This window comes from Pezoporus wallicus, unplaced genomic scaffold, assembly GCF_028554395.1.
Source record: "Pezoporus wallicus isolate ANWC-B61680 ecotype Strahan unplaced genomic scaffold, APGP_CSIRO_Pwel_v1 contig_7787, whole genome shotgun sequence".
NCBI classification, from domain to species: Eukaryota; Metazoa; Chordata; class Aves; order Psittaciformes; family Psittacidae; genus Pezoporus; species Pezoporus wallicus.
The window spans coordinates 129,888-153,110 of record NW_026639382.1 but is presented as its reverse complement, the minus strand read 5'-3'; the positions used below and the strand labels follow the sequence as shown (position 1 = coordinate 153,110).

Below are 23,223 nucleotides of genomic sequence, written 5' to 3'. Positions count from 1 at the left end.
AGGACTGGTCACTTTCAGGGCTTGTCATTATTAGGACCAGGCTCTGTGAGGACTGGTGGCTATTGGACCAGCTGAAACTTGCCCCAGTCACTATTAGGACCGAGCACTTTTAGGACTGACCACTATTAGGAGTGGTCACCATTAGGACTGGTCACTGTTAGGACTGGCCGCTATTAGAACTGGTCACCATTAGGACCAGCAACTACTAGCACCAGTCAGTATTGGCACGAGCCACTGTTAGGACTGAATTGCTATAACAACCGGTCACTATAAGGGCCATTCACTATTAGGACTGGGCACTATTAGAACCAGCTGCTACTAGCACTGGTCACTATTAGCACTGACCACACCTAGGACCAGTCACTATTGGGACCCCAGGGCATGGCCCTGACTCTACTCCCCAGCAGCAGGCACCCCTGGGTGCTGGCAGCGTGCAGGGCATGGTGTGGGCTGTCACATTCCCAAGTGAACCGCAGGTGCAGGCACGTCCCGCCTGGCGGGTGAGGTGACAGGATGTCACAGGGCTGGGATGATGGCACTGCCCATCAGGGCACTCCTGCAGAGCTGAGCCCTGCGGAAGCTGCCCCTGCTCCAGCGCCCTCAGCACAGCATCGCTCTTCTTCCCGACAGCCTCACACTCAGCTTCCTCCCATCCCTGCGAAGAGTAGGTGCTGGCAGGATGTGAGGGGCTGAGAAGAGACCTTTTGAGGTTGGGTTTGGCATGGCTGAGGCTCTTACATAGGAAAATGTGGGCTGGGTTTTGCCATAAATTAAATCCTTCCTTCATGACCCGCTGCAGGTCTCAGGCTGAATTTACAACTGGGACCATGGATCTTTGCTTTGCCATTCAAAACTGTATTTTCCATTTATTTTTACCTTACCAGTGCATGGATGCTTCAAAAAAGCCCACTGCACTAAAACTGTCCCTGGGGATGCTGCAGTGCAGGTCCAGCTTGGATTTGCTGATGTCTAGTAGGGTGCTGAGCTCACAGTGGCCTCCACTTTCCACTTCCATGGGTTCTTGCTCAGCAAATCTGCTCCTGGTTCCTGGTAGGAAAAAAAAGGGTGGAGAAAGCTTTTGTTTCCTCCCAGCTCCTTTGAAGTTCTGCTTTGAAGCGGGTGGAGAAGGGGAGAGCCCGGCGGGTGCTGGGGACAGACACCCCGACGCAGGGTGGGTGCTCCCTGTGACTCAGGGGTGATGGATGAGTGAGGTGGGGGTGTCCCCAGCCACAGGCTGGGGCAGGCAGCAAGCAGGGACCTGTGCCAAGATGCCAGGCACTGACTTCCCTGGGAGAAGACAGATGAAGCCTGTCTTTGGGACGAAAAAGGGTTGACAAAAAACCATCCCTGCTGTGGTCCTGCCTGCATCCCGCTCCAAGGCTGGGACCTGCAGGATGTGTCCATCTGTGGAGGAGCCAGGCAGAGCCCTGTGCCAGCCCACAGAGGGAAAGAGAGGACGGTGACTGCCACCTGTGCAAACCCCGTGGAGCGTTGGGCAATGAGGAAGCAAAAGAATTGACCAAAACCACCCCCAAGGCAGCAGCATCAGGGCATTGCATCAGCGCTCGGAGATGCTCTGCAGAGCACTTCCCTCTGTGGTGCCAACCACTCTGCAGCCCAGCCCGGCCAGAAATGTCCCCAGAGGCAGGCAGGGAGGGGACACAGCGCTGGGGTGCACAGTGCTGGGAGATACCCATCCTGAGCAGGGTGCACCTTGCAGCAATGCTGCTGGGTGACCTGCCGGCAGCCCCCAGTGTGATGTGCCAAGACTGGGACTGGGATATTTCATCAGGAGCCATCCATTCCTGTTCTGCCAGTTAATATTCCAGGGTAGGATCAGTCCCAGCAGCCTGGGGCCAGGCAAGGTCCTGCTGCTTGCTGCCACCAAGGGCTGGGAGGTGATGGCTGCCAGGGCAGGTCCCATCCGTGGACATGGATGTGTTGTAAACAACCCCCCCCCAGTCCCATCCTGGGGCTGCAGTCTGAGGTTTCCGTGTCTTTCTAACACATCAACTACTTCCTAAAACTTCCCAGGCCACGTTCTCCAGAAGTCTTCTTCCCCATTGTTGCCGCTTCATGAGCTCCCAGTCTGGGCATGAGATCCCCCAGGGTGCCTTGATTTGCTCCCGCACGCACGCAGATGGGTTTGTGTCCTTCTGGGAGCCTGCCATCTCCATCCCCTCATCCTCCTGTCTCCAGGGACACGATCCAGGCAGGGGAAAAGCCCTGCATGGAGGGGACTCACCTTGCCCCAGCCCTCGCCACCGGTCGGACACCTCCATGTCCTGCTCTCCCTCCGGCTCTCTCATTCAGGGTTGTCCCTGCTGCCTCCATCACCTCTGTGCCCCGCGGAGCCAGCGGGGAGCCCCCGGAGCCTGCAGCGCTGCCGTTCCCGGGGCGAACGGCAGGGGCCAGCCCGCGCCCGCGCTCGGCGCCGCCGCTGGAAGCCGTCCCCTGCAGCAGCGGAGGATGCTCAGCCTCTGCCATCGCCCAGCGCGCCCGTCCCTGTCTCCTCCGGCCCAACACCGCCCCAAACCGCTGGTGCCGCGGCGGGAGTGGCCGCTGCCACCCCAAGGCACACGGGGCAGGCTGGGGCCACCGGGCTGCGCGGCACATGGAGCTTGTCACCGCGTCCTCGCCATCACAGGGCTGGGAGATGGGGAGCAGCACCCACGGCTCACCCGTGCCGTGCTCTGCGGCTGCCCCGTGCGCCATCGCCTTTGGCAAACATGGGGACCCTCCTGCTCACATCCACCTCCTGGGCAGCCGGGGGACCCCAGCTCCCCTCCTCAGAGGCACTGTCAGCCCACATCCTGGCCGAGCCACATGGATGTTAGTGGGAAATTTGTCTTTCACAACTTTCAAATGCTGTTTCCTCCCTCCTTGGCCGGCCTGTGGTGGGAAAGCATTGAGGAGTAACCCAATATCCAATGCAACCAAAGGCAGGCTGGTGGGAGCTTGTCTTTTGGGGTTTCCTTCTCTTTTATTGCTTTCCCAAAGAATAAGCATTCGAGAGGGCTCTGGGGTGATTCAGTAGAGCAAGAAAGGGCAGGAGACAGGGGGATGCCTGTTCCCTTTGGCAAATCCCATAGGATAATGGTCCAGCCTTGGGGATTTTCCTTCCAGGGGCAGTGACTGCCCAGTCAGACAATAAGGCTGGGAATAGCCTGGCTTTATGGGGCAGGCTGCTTCACCCCCTGGCACTGGGGTCAGTGGGAGCAGAGGATGCTGATGTAGAGAGGATGGGGACTGAAGTGGGTGAACTCACAGCAGTGCAGAGGAAGCAGTGACCTTTGGGAAGCAACCCTCCTGCCTGCTGGGTGACCCTGGGGAGCTGAGCTGAGAGGAGAAGCCATCCACTCCATGGAATCATAGAATCCCAGACTGGTTTGGGTTGGAAAGGACCTTAAAGCTCCTCCAGCTCCAACCCCTGCCACGGGCAGGGACACCTTCCACTAGAGCAGCTTGCTCCAAGCCCCTGTGTCCAACCTGGTCTTGAACACTGCCAGGGATGGGGCAGCCACAGCTTCTCTGGGCACCCTGTGCCAGCGCCTCAGCACCCTCACAGGGAAGAGCTTCTGCCTAAGAGCTCAGCTCAGTCTCCCCTCTGGCAGGTTCAAGCCATTCCCCTTGGCCTGTCCCTACAGGCCCTCCAAAGCCCCTCTCCAGGTTTCTTATAGCTCCTTTTTAAGCACTGGAGCTGCTCTAGGGTCTCCCCAGACCTCGGTTTGTCCCTCAGCATCCCTATGGCCCTGCGTGCCTCACAGCTGCCACTTCTCAGAGTGCAGGATATGCTGTTCCTGGGCTCATGGATCCATGCCTGCCTGAGCAGAGGCTGCAGTTACCTGTGGAGAGGTTACCCCAAGCCAAGCTGCACCCTCTTACTGACCATGCACCACAGGCCTCCTTCGGCCCCAGGGAAGGGCTGGGGCCAGGGAGGATTCAGCATCCCTCCATGTAGGACCCCAGAAGAGATGGGTGCTCAGTAGAGAGCAAGGCTGGACCACCAGCATCCCAGGTGCATCCTTGCTAGCACCCTGCTCTCCATAGGCACCCCAGTATCTGTAGGCACTACATCTCTGTAGACATCCCAACCCTACAGGTACCTCTCTCTGTCATCCCTCCAACTTCTCTGCTAGCCTCTGGTCCAGCCTCTGGGTGGAACTAGATGGGCTTTAAGGTCCCTTCCACCCCAAACCATTCTGTAATTCTGTGATGATCTCCTGAGCAGCACCAAGACCTCAAAATACATCTTATGGGGCTACGTTATATGTAGGTATATATAAAATAGATGGCTAAATTACCAGTATAATCATCATTAGCTGGCAGAAGAACCCTGAGTGATGCACGGTTCTTGGCAGATGGGACATGAGCTTTCCTAAGTTTAAAGGAAACCAGTTTACTGGAGGGTTTTTTGCCCAGCCAGTTTTGACTGTAACAGGAAAAGTCAGTATCTAAAGAAATCACACTATTGCCAGAGAGTATCCCCCAAACTACTCACGCTGCTATATCAATACAAACCCACACTGCAGCAGAGCCCGATGGCTATTTTATTTCAGGAGCCGTTTGGAACATCAGCCTCCAAACTGATCCCACATGCAAACAGCAGCACCCGCAGGGTGGCTTTTGAAAGCCTTCCCTTAAAGCAGACACACTGGTCCATAAAGAGGGCTTGTATTGAAGAGCAGTGGATGTCCCAGCTGCGTGGGGCTGGGAATCCTCCCGGCAGCAAAGCCGTTTGGTTCGGGGTTCAATGCGCCGAGCAACGGGGATGCCTTTGTGCTGCTTTGCCCACAGAGAGTGGAGCTGGTGCTCGTCCCGGGGGATGGAGCTGCCCCTAGGCTGGGAGCAGGGAGCACAGGAGGCTCCTCTCCCGGGCACGCCGCAGGTTCAGGTGTCCGGGAGCACCTCGGTGCCTTCAGCGCTGCTTCCTCCACCGGCACCGGGAGCATCCTGCAAAACCAGAGGGTGATCGGGACCGGTCCCCACCGCCCCGGGTCCATGGCAGGGGGGCAAAGCGTTCTTAGGCCCCATGGGGCCAGCTCCCGCGCATGGGGCAAGCGTGGTTTCCCCATCATCCCCACTCCCTTGGTCCCAGCGTGGCCCTTGGAGCTATCCTCCTCCTGGTCCTCTCCTCATCCTCCCTCTGCCCTCTCTTTGCTCTTCGCCGGGCTGTAAGTTATCCAGGAGCATCTTTAGCCTGAGCTCTGCTCTTCCCCCCGGCCCAGCTCTGTTATTGCAGCTCTTGGCTGCCAAATTCCCAGGAATTCCTCCCGGCCGGCGCTGACAGCGTTTACATTCAGCGCCGCTCAGATAAACCAGATCGGCTGCGGAGGAGCCGGGCGCGGAAGGAGGGGCCGGCTCCTGCTCAGTGTCAGCCCCACCATGCTGGGATGACTTTTTCCTGCCTTTTTTTTCATCCCTCCAGGAGCTTTGCTCTGAGCAAGGAGCCACCAACCCCCCGTGCTGGTGAGGGTGCCCATAGGGAGGTTCACACAGCAAAGCCTGGAGCTCCTGGCTCTTATCTGGGTGCAGATAATGGACAAGAAGAGACGTGTCCTTCAGGCTGGTGGGAGCCTGCAAGCTTCATCTCCAGAGGCTCCTTGCCCTGTGCCACCCAGCACAACAAGGGAGGACTTCTCCTCACCACCACATCCCACCACAGGCTGGGTTTCAACGGGCTTTGTGCAGCGCAGTTACTTCATATTCTCTTGTTTAATCTCCCCCTTGCAGACGCGTTTCTGTCTGTGCCCTCCCGGCTCTCCCTTGGCTGTCCCTGGCGCCGGTGGGTTATGGAAACAGGCTGGTGATGTGCCACCTCTGAGCCAGCACCTGCACCAGGCCCATGGAGCCGTAACTCACAAATCACACAGGGGCTTGCGTTGGAAGGGACCTTAAAGCTCCTCCAGCTCCAACCCCTGCTGCGGGCAGGGACACCTTCCATAGAGCAGCTTGCTCCAAGCCCCTGTGTCCAACCTGGCCTTGAACACTGCCAGGGATGGGGCAGACACAGCTTCTCAGGGCAGCCAAGGTGGTTTCTGGAAGCTGGATCTCCACCATCTCGCCTGGATGAAGGGGGCCTCCTGGAAAGCAGCATCCCCAGGCTGGGACACTTGGGAACAGAGTGGGTTTAGCCCACACCAGGCACAGGGCAGCCAGAGACTGTGGTCACAGCCAGCACAAAGTGATGGAAGTGGGGGTAAATACCGATACTAAGCGAAGGGATGTGTCCGTATTTTCTCCCTGCAAAGTAATGCTGAAATTCCCAGCTCCTTTTCAACAAGCCATCGGAAAACCAGCTCCATGTCAGCACCCTCCGGCCACTGCTGCTTCTGGCTGTTCTCAGCTCAGTGTGCAAAGGTCTGAGAGCTCCAGGTCACCACTGCCTCCTCCCCACTCCTCAGATGGCCGCTCCTTTCTCTCCTGGTTTCCCAGGCAGTGTTTTCCATGGGGAGCACAGCAGTGCGCAGGATTTGCTGACTGCTTGCTTCCACCTGGAAGAGGGCACAGGATGTGGAGCAGAGTCCGAGAACTCGGTGCTTTACCAGCACCAAGTAGTTTCTCCCCCAGAAAAGACACAGCAGGAGAGAACAGATGGAAGCAGGCAGGTATTCCCCTCCCCAGGTTAACCTGTGGTTCCCTTCTCCATGGCTATGGCAGGTTGGGCTTGGCTAAACTGCAGGGAAGAAATAGGCTCCCCTGTAGCTTGGGGACTCCAGAGTAGCCCAAGTGCCTGCCCGTGTGAGAGCTATTCCACCACGTGCAGGGCTGGAGAACACTGCCGTTGCCTTCAGCCCAACAGGAGACAAGCCAGCATCAGGCTCCCCAAGACCTTGGGCAGCCCCAAGGCACCGACCTCTGCCCTTCTCCCTCTCAGACCCCACTGAGCCCTCCCCAGCCTCAGACCAGGGTCCTAAGCCAGGATCGCTCCCCTTCAAATTGCTTGTGGCCAGATGCGGGTGGTTTCCACCACCCTGGTGGGATGAGCTTCCCCTTCCCTTGCGCTGATGTAACTTGGCATCAGTGGAGAAGAGCACAACAAAAAGGCTTGCTTGGGTTTCTTTTCCAAGCCTTGCATCCCACAGAAATGGGGCTTATGGGACCACAACATGCGTCTGTCTGTCTGTCCGTCCCCAAGTCCTCTGCCAACAGCTTTGGAAAGGTTGGCCGGCATCAAGCAAATCTGACAGAGGTCTCAAGTACATCATGGGCCCGTTTTACAAAGGAGGGAGCTGGAAAGATCCACGGAGGGAAACCACAACATGACCCGACCGTGCTGGGACCCATCCCACTGCAACGTGACCCAGCCGCAGCGAGAGGAACAGGGGGAGCCGCGTGGGACCGACCCATGGAAAACTTGGCTCCTGCTGCTCAGGGAGCTGCCTGCTGGTTTTAAAGGCTGGGAACTATCTCACGTCCTTGGTGGTCGCGGTTGCTGCGTCCTGAGGCCATCACCACTGCAGGTTTCACGTCCAGAGGAGCTTTCGTCTTGGGGCCTGCCTGGATCCACGTGCCATGGAGGCTGCAAACCAGCCTTAGGACATCAGGAAGGGAGAGTGCCCGGCCAGTCCCATGTAGTTCATTCTCCATACCTGCATTTTGGGGTGGGCTGGCAAAGGCACGGGGACAGCTCCCGATCCAGGGATAGCCCTCAGAGGTTTGCACAACGTACCTGGAAGCCAAGCAAAGAGCCCAGAGGAGGAGCAGACCTTCCCCTTCCCACTTGAGTCCATCAGTAAGATGCCTCCGGCCACCTCTACCACCACCCTTGGCGCAGAAGAGCAGTGAAGGGCACGTCAGGGCACATCTCCTCCCTTTGCTGCTGCTTTCCAGCCACAAAGCCCCCTCCCCGGCATCCCACAGCACGACCCACAGACCCCTCCGCCCCGACCCCGCCAGAAAGAAGCCAAGCAGAGCTGGAGGAGGTTGGTTGGTTCATCCACTGAAGATACAAGTTTCAGTTTAATAACGCCATTCTGTCGGGTTACAAACATACTAAAAACCTACAAAAAGAAGAACAAGTTACACCCATCGTACACGAAACCAGCACGGAAGCGCCGAGGAACACGCACACGAACAGTACCCGCAGCGGTCACGGAAAGACACGGAGTTACATGGGACCACGCCGGGCTCACGTCTGTGGGTCACGGTGGGACTGGTTAAGACATACCAACAGTTAGAGACAACTTCAGCTATGGGAAGCAGTTAGTGGCTGCCCAAGAGGGCAGGCCCAAAGGGGGGGTTTACCCCTGCCTGTGTGTGAGTCGGCCCGAGGTTAGCTCATGGGGGTCCCTTCTACCCAGCAGTGCTCCAGGGCAGCTTCCCTACGGCAAGGGGCAGGGAAGGCTGAGCTCTGGTCCCCACTGAAGTCGCTGGGCACCTCCCCACAGACGCTGGGATCCCCGTTACTGGGGCAAACTGGAGCAAACTGGCAGAGATGCAGGAGGATTCCCCCGGGAGAGCCTGTGGCTCTGGGGTTGGTCTCACCGTAAGAGGGGATGGATGGTGGTGGCGCAAGGTCTTTAAGGGTTCCTTGTCCAAGCGGCCCTGGTGGCACTGGGGTGTCCCTCTAGCTGGCTGGGTGTGTATGGAGCTATACCTGCTGTGAGTGTTGGCCACAGGGAGGGGGGCACATGTAGTGGATGGGATCCATGTCTCATCCTAACTCAATGCTTCCTGTTCCCTCCAGCACTGAGCTCCCTCTGACCAGACACAGTGATGACCGCAGGGTGAGGGGACACAAACTGGTTGATGTGGTGTGCCCAGAGAGAGCCAGGATGAGGTGCTCGGGGGGGACACCCTGCCCAAGAGATCCCAGATCCCCCCCCAGCATTCCTCTGCTGCAGAGGCCACGGAGACTTTCCCACCCAGGCCCTGGGTCCCAGCCCAGCACTGATGCTAATGCAGAGGCATCAGAGCCAGGGGCCAGATCCTGCCACCACCAAGGCAAGGAAAAGCTGAGCCCAAGCACACCGGGGGGTGAAGTGCTGAGCCCCAGTGAATAGGAGCTGGGGTTAGGGGGTCCCCAGCCGGCTGCAGTGGGTGCAGGGGGTGACAGGACAGGCAGTAACAGGGAACAGCTCTACAGGCATGTGCACCAGAGAGCCAGGACCCAGCCTGCCTTTCTGCTCCTCCGCACGGCATTCCTCAGCCCTGTCACTCTGGAATGGTGTTTCTTCCTTTTTCTGCTCATTTTCATCTCTCCCAGATGAGTTTCCCCTGGTTTAAGCAACGCCTCCTCCGCACGGGCAGCAGCAGGGGGGCAGTTTGCTTTATCTCCATCTCCTCCCTCCCGAGCTCTGCCCTGGCTGCCCTCCCTGCTCCATCCCACTTCCTCCAGAGCTGGTAAAAATAAACATGGTTTTGTTTGCGTGTGTTTGCCTGGCTGCAGTGGGGCTGCGGGGGACAGCAGCTGCACACATCTGGAGTTCCTCGGGAAAGATGTGCCTGCAAAAAACAACCCCCAGCCCAGCGGATGCGGCTGCACCAGGTCACGGCCTGGTTTGTCCTAAGGGGTGCAAAGGAACAGGTTGGAAACACAAGAAGAAACCAAGCCCCATTCCAAGGTGGGTGGAGGGGGGACCTCACTGCTGCCCCCTCAAAGCCAAGGCACTCGGGTAGGTGGGGCATGAGCATGGGAACTTTCCAGCCACCCCAAATCACCTCTACCGATGGTGACTGAGCCCGGTTTCGGCTGTGGGAAGGGAGAGGAAAGGTTTGCACTGCACGAACAAGATTCCCAACATGGAGAACATTAACCTTAAAATCAAGGTGTGAGCTTGGTCTGAGGGGAGACCCCCCTGTACAGAAACATTCCTGACCCTGCATCCACGGAGCAGGAGCTCATTGAAAATATGCGCTGCTGGACCCGAGGGGCTGGCGGGGATCAATGCAGCTCGTGATGCACCCCAAAACCATCAAACCCAGCAGTCCTGCTCCAGGCAATCGCTCTCCAGCCCTGCACTGAAGCAAGGTCAGTGACTGAACAGGTCTGTTCCCATCTGCATAGGCCTAATCCTGACCCCAGCAGCAGCTGCTCTTTGAGGGATGCCTCTGCCAGCCACGCTCAGACATGAGCCACAGGCATCAGCTCTGGCACTGTCACTGTTCAGGCTGCTGGGCTCTGTTTTGGGGGTGCTGACTCTAAATGACAGCAGCAGAGCAGCATCACTTGCACCTTGTGCCTGTCCCTTTGCTAACCCCCCTGGACCTTGCCAAGGACAACGGTGCTGTTATTTCACCCAACCCTCTAGGCTCCATTGCTCTTCTCCACCTGGTTTATTGTGGGACACCAGGAGGAAAGAACAGCAAGGCCAGAGAAAGGGGTTGTTGTGACACTAGTGGGATCCTGGGGCTGTTTTGGGACTAACCTTGGTCCCAGGGCCCTGGGGAAAGCAGCCAAGAGGTTTAGAGCCCTCCCCAACCTCCCCTTTGCCCAGCTGGGGCACTGGGTGATGGCACAAGCTCCTGGCTATATAGGAGTGAGCCCAGAGGAACAGGAGGTGACGTCTTTCCCCCAAGCACATCTCTTCTGCTGCCTTCAGCAGCAGCCCTGGGCTGCGCCAGCATCTGGGCATGGGTGATGGAAGGGGCAGGGCTGGGGCCCAACAGGGATGCTGAGCAGGAACCTGATGTTACAGCTGGTGGAATAAAGTGGAAAACCCCATCAAGAGCTTTTCTGGGAGCGGGGACCCCCCCTCCCCAGCAGTGCCAGGGGGCAGAGGAGCCCCTTGGTTTGGAAGCAAAACACCAGGGTAGTGAGGCCAGAGCCAATCTCAGAAGGGAACCCCCCTCCCACTTCAATAGGGAGCATTGCCCTTAATGCTGGCACTTCAAAACCATCAGAGACCTTTTGGGCAGTGCTGGGTGATGAGGATGCCAAAGCTTCCCAGCACATCCGATGCCTCATCCCCATCCCTTTGCCAGGCATCCTATTAATCCAAGCACATGTGCAAGAGGCACCGGGGCTGCTCCTCCTCCTTTTTGTAACTGAAGGGGAAACTGAGGCAGAAACCAAGAGAGCTCACCCAGAGCTCCAGGGACAGCCGGCGCTGGAGCAGAATGAGCACCGCAAGCCCTGCAGCCACGGCTTGGATTCTGGGGGGGGGAAAGAGGCCTTTGCCAGGCACTGGAGCCCCTGAGGAGGGACACGGCTCCTGCAAGGGCTGGTTCCTACCAGGCACTTTATTTGAAGGAACCCAGTTTCACCAAGAGGGCAGGAGCATGCTCCAAGCGACAAGTTCGTGACTGATTTAACAGAGCAGGGACCTCCCTTCACACGCGGGAGCCCCCTCCTGCTGTGTCCGCTTCATAGGACACACTGATCACATCCTGAGCACCCCTTGTCACCGTGCGGGGCAGAGCTGCCCCAGCCCTTCATCCCTGCACCACCCTGCTGCCAGCTGCTGGCCAGACCTGCAGACACCAGCTCCCAGGGCGATGGTGCAGTGTGTGCCTCACAAGCCCATCAAGGGTGGGTTGGATGGGGCTTGGAGCAAGCTGCTCTAGTGGAAGGTGTCCCTGCCTGTGGCAGGGGTTGGAGCTGGAGGAGCTGTAAGGTCCCTTCCAACACAAACCAGTCCATGATTCTTCCTTCTTCCCTCTCTAACGACAGAGGAGCACATCCTGCCCACCCCCTTGCTCCCTTCAACCCCGGGAGGGTTTGCAGCAGCCAAGCAAGGAGAGGGACTATGGATGAAGGGAGAGGAAAGGGCTGCTGCCAACCCATGGTGCAGGTGATGGGACGCCAGGAATGGCTCTGGCTGCAGCCATCAGCCCTGTCACCCTGCCAGGGGAGCAGAGAAAGTGCAAAGCAAAGTGTTTTCAGTGCCAGCCGGTGCTCCCCGTAAGCATCACACCCGCAAAAGCAAGGAGCCGGGTTTCCCTGGGGGCTGTGCATGGAAAACCAGGGTCACATTGTTCATCAGCAATGGGGCTGCACAGCACTGCTGCTTGGGCAAAGGGCTCTGAGGTGGAGCAAGCGAGGCGCAGGAGGTGGGAGGTGGTGATGGACAGGCCAGGCCAGCGAGATGGAGGCAACAACCAAACGCTCTCCCTTTGTGCTCTGCATCCCTTTCCAGCATCCTCTGCCACCGCTTCACCCCGACCCACCCTCACCCTTCGTGGTTCTGGTTTATTTTGGCTTATTGAGATAGGTTTTAACCCCCTTGGAGATCCAATTGTGAGTGGGCAGCCAAGGGAGCCGGCCCTCGCGGGCTCCCCAGCCCGAGCACAGACCTTGAGCAGAGACCAGAGTGAAGTCCTGGGGTGAGTGAAGCCCTCCCTGCCCCTCGCCCGGCCCGGGGGCCGCTCACAGGGTGGCGGTGGGGTACTGCGCCCAGCCCACCTCCTTGTACGCCGCCGTCACGTGCGTGTAGATGAGGGTCTTCATCTTGGTCCAGGCACCGTGCGCCTCCGGGGTGAAGTCGTTGGCGTACTCCTCAGCGATGACCTCCAGCATGACACCAGTCAGTTTCTGCAAGGCACCAAAGGGTTAATAACTCACCGGGGAGCAGCTAACAGCGGGGCTGGGCTTTTCCTGCTCCTCCTGGGAATAGCGATGCTCCGAGGTTGATGGCTGAAGGTCTGCTGGCACCCCAGGTAACCGGCCTGCCGGGGCAGGGGGCAGGCGGACACCCAGCACCATGGGGTGCTGCTGCAGGCTCCAGCATCTCCTCAATTCAGGCACCTCCAATTATTTAGTCCCTTCTACCATGCACTTCTAGCAGAAGGGGCCACACAGCCACAGCCATGCCGGAGGGGCTGCAGGCAGGATGCAGGCAGGCAGGCTTCCCTGAGCAGGAGGTATCGCTGCTCCGGCTTGGCTGCACTTAGGAACGATGATCTGCATGGGACAGCATCGCAGTGGGACACCTCAGCTGCATGGGGAGCAACCCCCAGGACCAGCCAACCCCCTCCAGGTTAGGGCAGGCAGCACCACAGCTCCCTCTTTCCTGCCCTCTTCCTAATTCCTAAAGCATCCCTGAGATGCTCCTTTTACCTTAAAGTAGATGGGCTCCACTTTGTGCTTGAGGGCATGGGCCTTGCCCACCAGGGCCAGAACCGAGGAGACCTTTTCGGAGTCATTGAGGTTCTCCACCACAGTGTTAATGGCACCCATGACCCGCCGAGCGTGCTTCCGCAGTTGCAAGCTCCTCTCCATCTCCAAGGGGTCCTCCATGTGCTTGAACTGGCTGAAGTACTGCTTGGCCGAGGGGAAGTTGACAAAAAACCTGCAAGAAAGAGCAGACATCAAATTCCATCAGGAGGGTGAGAGCAGGCGGAGAGGTTAAAGCAGAGCATGGAGTGGTGGCGATGCTGGAAACCACCCCCTTGCATCTAACACAGCCAGGGCTGCTTTTCCTCCCTGAATTCCTTTGGAGCTGTGGTATTCAGATGCCTGAACCCAGCAGGTTAATGCCTTTCTCCCCAGCCTTCCTTATCTGCTGCAAAAGCATCACAGCTGGATATTCATCAACAAACCAGGCTGAGCACTTGGTACCCAGACTCCTCCCAGGAGCGCAGATGCTATATTCATACCCACATACATCATGTCCTGCCTCAGAGAGCTGGAGGGGAGCGTGACCACCTCTCTTTATCCCAGCCACCCTCTCCCAGCCCCTACTCCCCAGTCCCATGGGCTTTATTCCTGCACTGTCACCCAAAACAAATCCCCATGCTGAGGATGCCCCCACCTTTCACACATCAGCCCCACCAGCGGCTCATGTCACTGCTCACCTATGCCAGGAGCTGATGTCCCACAGCGCCCAGCAGCCTCTCTGAGGGGCCGAGCACCCCTTTTGCTGCAGGATTGCACCAACCCCAATGAAATGCAGCTGGAGCAGGTGAAGCTGTGGCCGCAGCTGAGCTCCCTGGGGCAGAAGTTGACAGAGTGCAGGGCTGGGGCCACTGATGGCAGCAGCCGGTCACTCTCTGCAGGCAGGGCTGATGCTGGTCTCACATTAACCACCCGCTTCCACCCCATTTGCACAGGAGAGAGCCACGTCAGTGCTTGCTTCCCCTTTCACCCAGCTCCCTCCCTACAGGGGTCTCCTTGCCTCCTCCTCCACCTGGACCAGGGAAGGATGCTCAGGAGGTGGCAGACATCTCCCAGGACTGTCCCCATCATCCAGATGGACGCCCTCATCCCCTCTCCCAAGCCACAACCCCTGCCCCAAGCACCATCCCAAGCCATGTGAATCCATCCCATCTCTATTCCCAACCATCACCTCCAGGACCAGGTGGGATTCTTTTCCCCACTCCCCAAATCATCTCACTATTGAGGACCAGCCTCATTTACCACTGCGTTATCCTCCTTTTCCCTTCCTTCCTCCCTTCCTTCCCCCGCTCCCTTGGCTTGTGAAAGCTTGGGGGCATTGCCAAGGAAGCGGCGTGAAGCAGCGCCTGGAGTGCACCACGGCTCCTGCTGCTTCCCCGAGGCATCTGGGATTCATCAGATGGCCCAAAATAGGTTTTGGAGGTGTGAAGGCAGCGAACAGGGTGGGGGAGGAAGGAAGGAAGGTGGAAGAGGGAGACAAGGTGTTGCTTTTAAAACCAGGAGGGGACCCAGGACAAAACTCCTGTTACTGCGCAGCCTCCCCGTCCGCAAAGCTCCTCCTGCCACATCTGGTCCCTGTTGGGAGAGCTCCCCTGAGGCCGAACCGCCTCCGGCTCCTGTCACCAGAGGTGCTCAGTCTGTCCCCTTCAGCCCGGAGCTGTCAGTGGGGGGGCTGGGGATGGACATGGGTCCCCCAGCCCCAGCCATGCAGGCAGCGCCATCCCCAGGATTCATGGCTTCTGCCCTGAGCAGTTCCCAACAGGACAAATGTTCCTGTTCCACCCAGCCCCAGCATCCTTCTCCCCTGTCCCATCCCTCCCACCTCTGCTGCAGCCCCAATCCTGCAGCTCCAGCCAGCCCCTGACATCAACGTCCTCCAGCTACAGGCATCCAACACCCCACCAAGGTCAGAGCTAAGGCTCTGCCATTCCTGGATCTTTTCCCCCTTACCCTCTGGCTCCGGCCGGCATCCCCTGGGCACTGGGAGGAGGGGGTGCTGCTGGAAGGGGGACCTGCTGCCCACAGACCACCCCAAGCAGGGGAAGGAGGCTGCCAGCGGCCAATGCATCCCAAATCCCAAGCCATCAGAAGCTCCCTGGAAAACCCTATTTGATCTCAGCTCAGGGACATGAGATTGTGAAGAGCCAGGGCAGGAAAAATTCCTGGTTCTTTCAACAGAAGGGGTACAGCAAGCGGGAACCAAGCCCTGCATCCCCAGGGATCACAGCATCATCCCCCCAAGAGAAGGACCAAAAGAAGCCACTGGGACCGATGCACCTGGGAGCAGGAGCTGAGGCTTCACGCCTCCCCCCTGGCATCACCTCTGCCTCTCTGCCCCTTCCATCCAGCTCCACCAGGATTAAATCCCCAAAACCCCCAACCTGGGTGAAGCCAGTGAAGGATTCAAATATTTGGTTTCCAACCTTTCCCCACTTCACAGACCCTGGAGAAGATGTTCCCATGGGAGCTGAGCACTAGCAGCTTCCCTAAGGGACAAGAAAGAGTGGAGGGATGCAAACCCAGCAACCCCCTGCTCCCGTGCTCAATGCTCCCCTTCACTGATGGGGAACTGAACCAGGGGAGCCCAAAGCATCTCTGCTTTGAGCTGAAGCAAACCCGTGGCTGGCTGCAGACCTGCACCTTCCCCTTCTGCAGGGGTGGAGAGAGGAAAACTCCTGCAGGAAGAGCTGGCCTGGAGCGAATACTTGAGCTGTGGAACCAAGGGGGAAGGAAGGTTGGCTCAGTGCTCCGTGTTAATAAACAGAGAAGATTAATTTAACACAAAGGTTAAATATAACCAGAGGAAAGGAGAGGGAAAGGAAAAAGAGGGGGAAGAAATAAAACAAGGCAAACAACAGTGAGCTGGGAGAGGTGTCAGTTGGGGTTTTTCCATCTACAGAACATTTCTGAGAGTTCAAACATCCCAGGCTCCGGTATTTTGTTGGGTCATGATGTGCGTGTGTGCGTTCGGGGCTCTTTTTCTTCATCAGAGTCATTAAACAGATGACATTTCCCATTCCATATCACACCAGATGATTGATAGGAAGCAGATGCCTGCATACCAATCTCATTAAGTTTCTTTTTAAGCGCTTCCATTCCGCGCCCGCTCATTTGTGCTCTGTGAGCTGCATCTGGAGCCGATGGACAGGATGTCAGCTTTGCTTTTCCTCTCCCTTTTGCCCTTTTAACAACTTTAAGGACACAACAGCAGAGCCAAAGGAAATAATTAAGGTGCAAACCCACTGCAGTCACTGGGAACCTGGTTTCTACCCAGGAGAGGCACCACTTCCGCATCTCCCCATCTTCCTCCCTCTCCCAAACCCCACACGGAGGAAACCTTCATGCCTTTTGCCTCCTTCTGTCCCCCGCTGGAAGGATGAAACCTGGGTGCTGCTCCCTTGGCCCCCCAAGCACCTAAACCCTTGATGCTTCACTTAACCCTGTTTGCAAACTGCAGGGGTAAGTACCAGCGAGCCCTCCAAGGTGCTGGGAGGCTGCAGCTGAGCCTCAGCCACCGCTCGTACACTTGGCTTTGCTGGATTTCCCTACCCGTGCATTCATGTTTTCTCTCACCTCATCCCTTTATGTGGGAGAAACTCTCTCTGACGCAGCCTGGAGCCTCTCTGTGTCCCTTTTCCAACCTCTCCTTCAGCTCCTCTCTGCTCGGGAGCCTACAAAGCAGCTGATAATGGGTAGGCAGGTGCTGTGTGATGCTGCTATTTATTATGCTGAGGGCTGCCACTCGCTCCCCCCTGCTCCTCTCAGCCACCTGTAGTCCAGCATCCCGGTTCCAGGGGTGCTGGGTGCTGCCTGTGCTCACAGCCCCCAGCCCAAGGTAGGAAAGGTTCCAGCCACGTCCTTGCCACTGCCCAGCAAGACAGGGAAAGGCAAATGTGAGTGGAGGAAGAAGAGGATGGCGCCTGCTTGTGTCCTCTCCATGAGGGCTCATGAGGGTGGAGGTGGTGATGGGCAGCAGCTCCGGAGTGAGAGGGCTGGAGGCAAAAGGGCCAAGCTCCTGGTCCATGCAGTGATGCTAAATTCAAGCGGTACAGCTGAGGAGAAGTGCTGCTCTCCTCTTCCCATGGCCTTCCTCCAGGAGAAGCCCACGTCCCCCTGCAGAGCCTTGGGAGCAGATTCCAGCACATCTCTAACACCCCATGCACTGCAGAGCCCCAGGGACCAGGACACCCCAGTGAGGGTGGGAGAGGTCCCAGCAGCAAAGATGCAGCTGAATAAAACTGGGTACAAGCAAGCAAGCCCTGGGTTCATGTCCTGCTCACACCCCCAAGTCCTCATCGCTGTTGTCTTCCCCTCCCACATGTGTAGATTCAGCCCAAACCCCCTGGGCTTTGGTGAACCTTTAGGCTGGGGTAAGGACAGCTTTCACCAGATAAATGAATTAACAGCACCAAAGTGGCTCTTCCTCACACCTCCAGTTTCTTACGGCCCTTCACTCAGTGCCTTCCTCCACAGCATCATCCTCAGCTCCTCCACATCAGTGTCCTTGCCCTTCTCTGCTGCCAAGCCACTGTCCCTGCCTGCATCCCTGCCCACGGGGAGCAAGCAGCAGGCAGGGACATCACATCAGCCCCTCCGCCTTGACAGCAGCATATCCGCCCCCCAACCAGACGATGGGGGTTAGGAAAGGATGCTAAGAGGTGACTCTTGCCTCTGAAGCATGAGGAGGATGGAGCTTGCTGGAGCCCCGCTCCATGTCCCCCATCCCCAGGGACAGTGGAGGGGTTTGGGGGGGAGACTCAACCCCTGGCTGGCTGGAGCAGGGGTAACCCAGCTCCACAGGGACATGGTCCCTGCGCTGGGATCTGTCACCCCTCCAGCAGAATTCCAGTGAAACTGGGAACACGACGTCCGCCACCTCCTCTCCCACCCAGGGACGTCCCTGCAGCTCTCGGGGTGCGGAGCGGGATCTTTTTAGCCTTCACAAGAGATGCAAGAGCAGCCCTGGGACAGGGGAATCGCTCTTCTGGGGTCACCCCGAGAGCTGCTGCAGCCCCGCGGCTGTGCCGGGTGTGGGATGTGCCGCAGCGATCCCCACGCTGCCCCTTGGCCATGAAAGGGCTGGCTCCAGGTCCTGCCCCAGCGCAGGGAAAGGGGCTGCTCCTGCACAGGGCTCATTGAACCCCCCCCCATCAGCCCTTCACTGCCCATGGAGGGGGCTGCTGCTTTGGAAAGGGTTCCTCATGGGTGTCCTGCTCAGCAGGACACAGCCCCGCTGCTCTTGGTCGCTCCTTGTCTCCAGAGGAACATCGCTGCAGCTTGAAGCCAATGGTTCCGAGTGCGTGACAAGCCCTGGGACAGGGACATTGCCACACAGGAGGCTTTCACTGAGGCCTTTTCACAGTGAGGTACTGCAGCAGGGGCATCTCCCTGAGCTGCTTTGCTCTGAAATTGGCCCTCTGGCATCCAGAAACAGGCCTTTCCCTAGGGACACATCCCCAGAGCACTTTGGCCTTGGGGCTAGCTGCAAATCATCGCTTTAAATGCCAGTTTGGGGTGGATTCAACCCATGGGTTTAGATTCAGCTGGGGAAAACCAGGGTTTTCTGCACGGCCAGACTCATTGCTCAGGCTCTTTATTTTCACCTAAACCTTACAACAACGTCTGGCATCCAAGGAGTGCTTTTCTACTGCAAAGCTCTCTGCAAGCTGCCTGGATCCAGGTGTATTAGCTCCAGCTGAGCGGCCATTGAAATCCAAGGCCTGATTCTGCCATGGCAATCCTTCCACTTCCCCTCCTTCACCTCCTCAGAGAGAAGGAGAAGGTAACAACGTGGGGAGTTTGGAAACTGATGGGTCTGGAGCAGAGCTGGAGGGAACAGTGATGGAGAAGCCCTGCAGAGGTGGCCCAGCCCGCGGTGGCCGGTTGCGTTGCCTGTCCTTGGCACGGCATTAGTATTTGGTGTGGATTTGCTTAGGAGCCGACAGAAACCATCCCTTTGCTTTATCCCCTGATGGGATCCGTGGAGTTTTGTGGTCCCACATCTGTGACTGTGCTACGTGTGTGTGGGTGTGGGAGAGGATGTGTGCGATGGGACATGGGACAGGCTGCGGCTTCAGTGCTGGAGGCCCGGGTTTAGTGGGGTCTGGAATGGGGTGAGGATCCCGAGCTGATGCTCCCCCTGCCTGGGTGCTCTCTGGGAGCATGGGGCACTGGGAATCACAGAACCAACCAGGCTGGAAAAGACCTTTACATTCATCAAGCCCAGCCCTGACCCCAGCACTGCCAAGGCCACCACTGAACCATGCAATAAATCATGCTTGGGGAGTGATGAAGGGCTCCTGTGCTGCACGAGCACTAATGCAGATGCCAGGGGTGCTGAGAGCTCCTCTCACACCCCTGGGCTCCCCAGCTGTGAGCTTTCGTGAGGGGTCCTGTAAAAAAGGACTGACCCCTAAATTCCAACTGGGGAAACTGAGGCACAGCAACGAGCCAGGGGGCACGGGGACCTGTGAGGGGAGCCACCCAGCCCATGCACACAGCTCCAGCTCCTGCTCCAGCCCCACAAGGGTTAAGGCAGTGGCTGTGAGATGGAGCCGGCAGAGGCCCCATAGCCCCGGAGGAGGATGAGCGCGGAGAGGAGCCTGTGCTTCCTCCACCGTGAAGCTCCCCCACCGAGGAAATTGTCAATTAGAGGCAGTTGGAAGCACGCAGCAGATTCCCAGGATCCGGTGGCTGCTCAGCCCATTGCGGGTGTTTCTGTTCCCCTGGGGCCCCAAAGGCTCTGTGAGAGCAGGACCCCGCTGTGCCCCTGGCAGGACCGCAGGGGTTTGCTGTGGCTCCAGGCACTGCCATGAGGGCTGAGAACACATTGTCCAAATCCGTGCCTCAGTTTCCCCATCCGCAAAGCACGGAAAGGCTGGGATGGAGGAGGAGCTGTGGGCAGGGGCTGGAGGAGGAGCAGAGGGAGCTGGGTGGGCACTGCAGCCCTCCCTATCACTGCCTTTGGGTGGGCATCGCTGCCTCCACCCTCAGGGCAATGAATCGGGCCCCAGGTTCATTGTGACCCTTTAAATTCAGAGGTGTTGCCCTTCCCACATGGAAAAAAGTCATTCCCTGCCCCCAGCAGCCCTGGATGGATGGAGAGGGGATGGAGCAGGAAAGCATGGAGGGACCCTCTGCCACCAGATACAGGCAACTCCCCACTCACAACCCCAACAACAGAAATGCAGGTGCTAACCGATGTGCCTCCTTTTATCACTCTGCAGACGGGGGTTGCACCAACCAGGTCCCACTGCCACGCACTCCCCTTCCCTCTCCTTGGCCACCCATGTGCACTTTCCTTTCTGCCTCAGTTTCCCCAGCAAGGTGTTGAGCAACTCCAGCCCTGTGCCAGTAAAGCCTGGAGGCTGGCTGGGGTGGCTCTGAGCCCCTGGCACCTTGCGAAGGCGTACCCAAAAGGGTGCTGGGTCAGCTCACACCGATCACATCGATCACATCCATCGCACCCATCACCCCCATCGCATCCCTCGCATCCTCCACGTCCATTGCACCCATCGCATCCATCGCACGGCACCAGCAGCCTCCCACCACCCCCCTCCCCAGCCCCGACCTCTGGAGCTGCTGAATCATGTCTTGGGAAGCGGCTGCATCCCTCCCGCACCGCCTGGGCTCCCGGCGGCCTCCACGCATGACCCACTTCTCCCGGCGGCTGATGCCAGCTGGGAAACGCAGCCGATGGTGCTCCCAGCCCCGGCCACGGCGGCTTTATCCGGGCACACGCTTCCCAGGGGAGCGCAGGTTGAGCTGTCGGAGCTGACGGGGGGAGCAGGGCTCGGGCAGCAGCAGGAGGCTCTCTTTGGGAATGGGGTTTGCTGCCAGAGGGAGCCGTGGCACAGGGATGCAGGCAGATGTGCTGCTCCAGCCGAGGATGCTGGAGGGGACGCGAGTTCTCCCACACTCCACCACCACCATCCCTGGGGGTGTGCACCGAAAGTCCAGATCTTACTTGAAGCATCCCAGGGAAGCTCTGGCTGAGGGAGCGGGTGGTAGGTTTAACTGGGATGTGCCAGGGCACGTGTCATGGACAAACACGGGAAGGCCCCCAAGGAGCCGGGGTTCACCCTGGGAGCCAGCTCAGTCATGTCCTGGTGGCACAGCAATGGGGGAACCCCTCAGCACAGCGCTGCATCCCAGCCAGGGGGAAAACCTCGAGGAGAAACTTCTATGGGTAAAGTTTGAGTCAGGACCAGAGCTCTGCCACGTGGTCCCCACGGGGCCATGGCTCCACCTGGGTGCTGGGCAGGAGCTGCTGGCCAGGGCCGTGCTGAAGCTCATGGGGAAGCTGCCCCCATGGCAGTGTTCAAGGGCAGGTTGGACACAGGGGCTTGGAGCAAGCTGCTCTAGTGGAAGGTGTCCCTGCCCGTGGCAGGGGCTGGAGCTGGAGGAGCTTTAAGGTCCCTTCCAACCCAAGCCAGTCTGTGGCTTTATGATGGGGAAAAGAAGAATTTCTCATCCCCCAGCCCTCTGCCAACTGCAGCTTCAAGCCCAGCCCAGGTGGGTTTGGTGTCACAGCTCCTGACTGGCCTGGTTGCCTACATGGAGCAGGAGCAATGGGGACCACTGCGAACCAGCTCTGAAACAAGGAAAGCCCGAGGAGAGGCAGAGAGGGGACTCAATGTCATCTTGGATTCTCTGCAGAGGGGTCTTGCCCCATTGCAGTGCTGGCAGTGAGCCTGGAGGGGAACCAGCCCCTGCTCTCTGCAGATCCCGTGGGCTCGGGATCCCATCTGCTCTCAGCCTCCTGGAAAACTTTCGGATGATGATTAACAAACAGCGCATCCATCCGAGGGGTTCTCCCAGCGCCCTCAGCCCGGGCTGCAGGAGCGAAACGGGAAGGACACAACCCAGGCTCCTGGACCCGGGTCCAGGCAGGATTCCTGCTTTGCTGCTCCCCGGGATGGGTGGTGGGAGCTTTGTCTCTCTGCAGAGCATCTTTGCTGTTTGCCAACAGGTCAGTGTCGGCATCTCGCCTGCCCCTGTCCTCACCCTCACCATCCTCCTCTCCCCACTTAAATAAGGGAAACGTCCTCTGGGTGCTGCACCCCACTGACACCCTGAACTCCCAGCATCCGCAGCACCCCATGGGGTTCCCACCTGGTGCTTTCCCGGGGTACCTGAACAAGGGTTGCACCCCCAGACAACACAAGAAACCTGCCTCTGCTCCCCACCTCCAGAGCATCTCCCCTGCTTGGTTTCACGAGCTGCCCCAGCCCCATGCCTTCGGGTGATGCTCAGCATCCCGCTCCCAGGGCCCTGTGCCCCCCTCTCCCTCCTGTGCCCCCCACATTCCCCCTTCCACCGCCAACTCCAGCGCTCTCCTTCCCGCCGACGCTGCTGCCGGAGGCACAGATGGTGCCCTGGGAGTCACACCTGCTTTGGGTTTGATCTTGGCTCCCAACTCGCATTATTTCACCCGCCAGCCTGCTACGTACCGATGCCATCCATCCACACGCAGCTAACGGGGGACACACACACACACACACCACAACCCACCCCCAGCCCACCCCAGCACCGCTCTCCTCCCCACCGCGCTCCTCCACACCCCCCCCCCAGCTCCATCCTCGGGCTAAGGTGACCTTTGTGATGGCAGCAGCTTCCCCCAAAGTCCCCGCCGCGGCTCCCCCCGCCGCCACCACCCGGCTCGAAGGTGTGGAAATCAGAGGAGTGCTGTGAAACCCTCCCTGCTCCCAGGCAGCAAATACACCCAGCCAGCTCCCCACTCGCTGTCATTCATTCCAGTCCGGTTCTATATATTGTTCTGCCTCTTCCTGAGCTATAAAGAGATGCAGTTGGATGTGCTGCTTCCCTTTTTTTTTCTGCCTTGTTTGCTTGGATTTTAAATACCTGATGAGTATGGAGACCCCCACGTCCTCGCAGTTTGCATAGACTCTGCTCCATGTCTCTTGAATCACCTTTTTCTCTGCGTCTGAGATCTCTTCACTTCTTTCCCATCTCTCAATCTCCATTTCTCCCTGGACTTTCTCCATGGAAAACAGCCGGCAGGATCCTCCGGGAAGCCAGGAGGAGAGCAAGGGAGATGCGTGCGAGCGGGTATATCCTGGGGAGGAGAGACAAGGTGTTTGCTCAGCTGCTCTGCCGACGCGGGGATGTGTAAATGTGTGTGTGCGTGCTGCTGCCGCCGGGGT

General features: G+C 58.4%; 1 protein-coding gene across 3 annotated transcripts; it reads right to left on the bottom strand.

Moving 5' to 3' along the window:
• Positions 1-926: 926 nt before the first annotated feature.
• Positions 927-23,202, bottom strand: CYGB (cytoglobin). Of its 3 annotated transcripts, none has more exons than XM_057414598.1 (4): positions 22,922-23,202; positions 13,001-13,232; positions 12,347-12,475; positions 927-1,047 (listed from the first exon to the last, which is right to left on the bottom strand). In XM_057414598.1, exons 1-4 carry the CDS (start codon positions 23,062-23,064, stop codon positions 970-972), a joined length of 582 nt encoding a protein of 193 aa, XP_057270581.1. In that variant the 5' UTR covers positions 23,065-23,202; the 3' UTR covers positions 927-969. The 3 variants fall into 3 exon arrangements, with proteins under 3 accessions (XP_057270581.1, XP_057270583.1, XP_057270584.1); XM_057414600.1 differs by lacking the exon at positions 927-1,047 and adding an exon at positions 4,578-4,953; XM_057414601.1 differs by lacking the exon at positions 927-1,047 and having other exon boundaries at positions 11,533-12,475.
• Between the last annotated feature and the right edge of the window lie 21 nt (positions 23,203-23,223).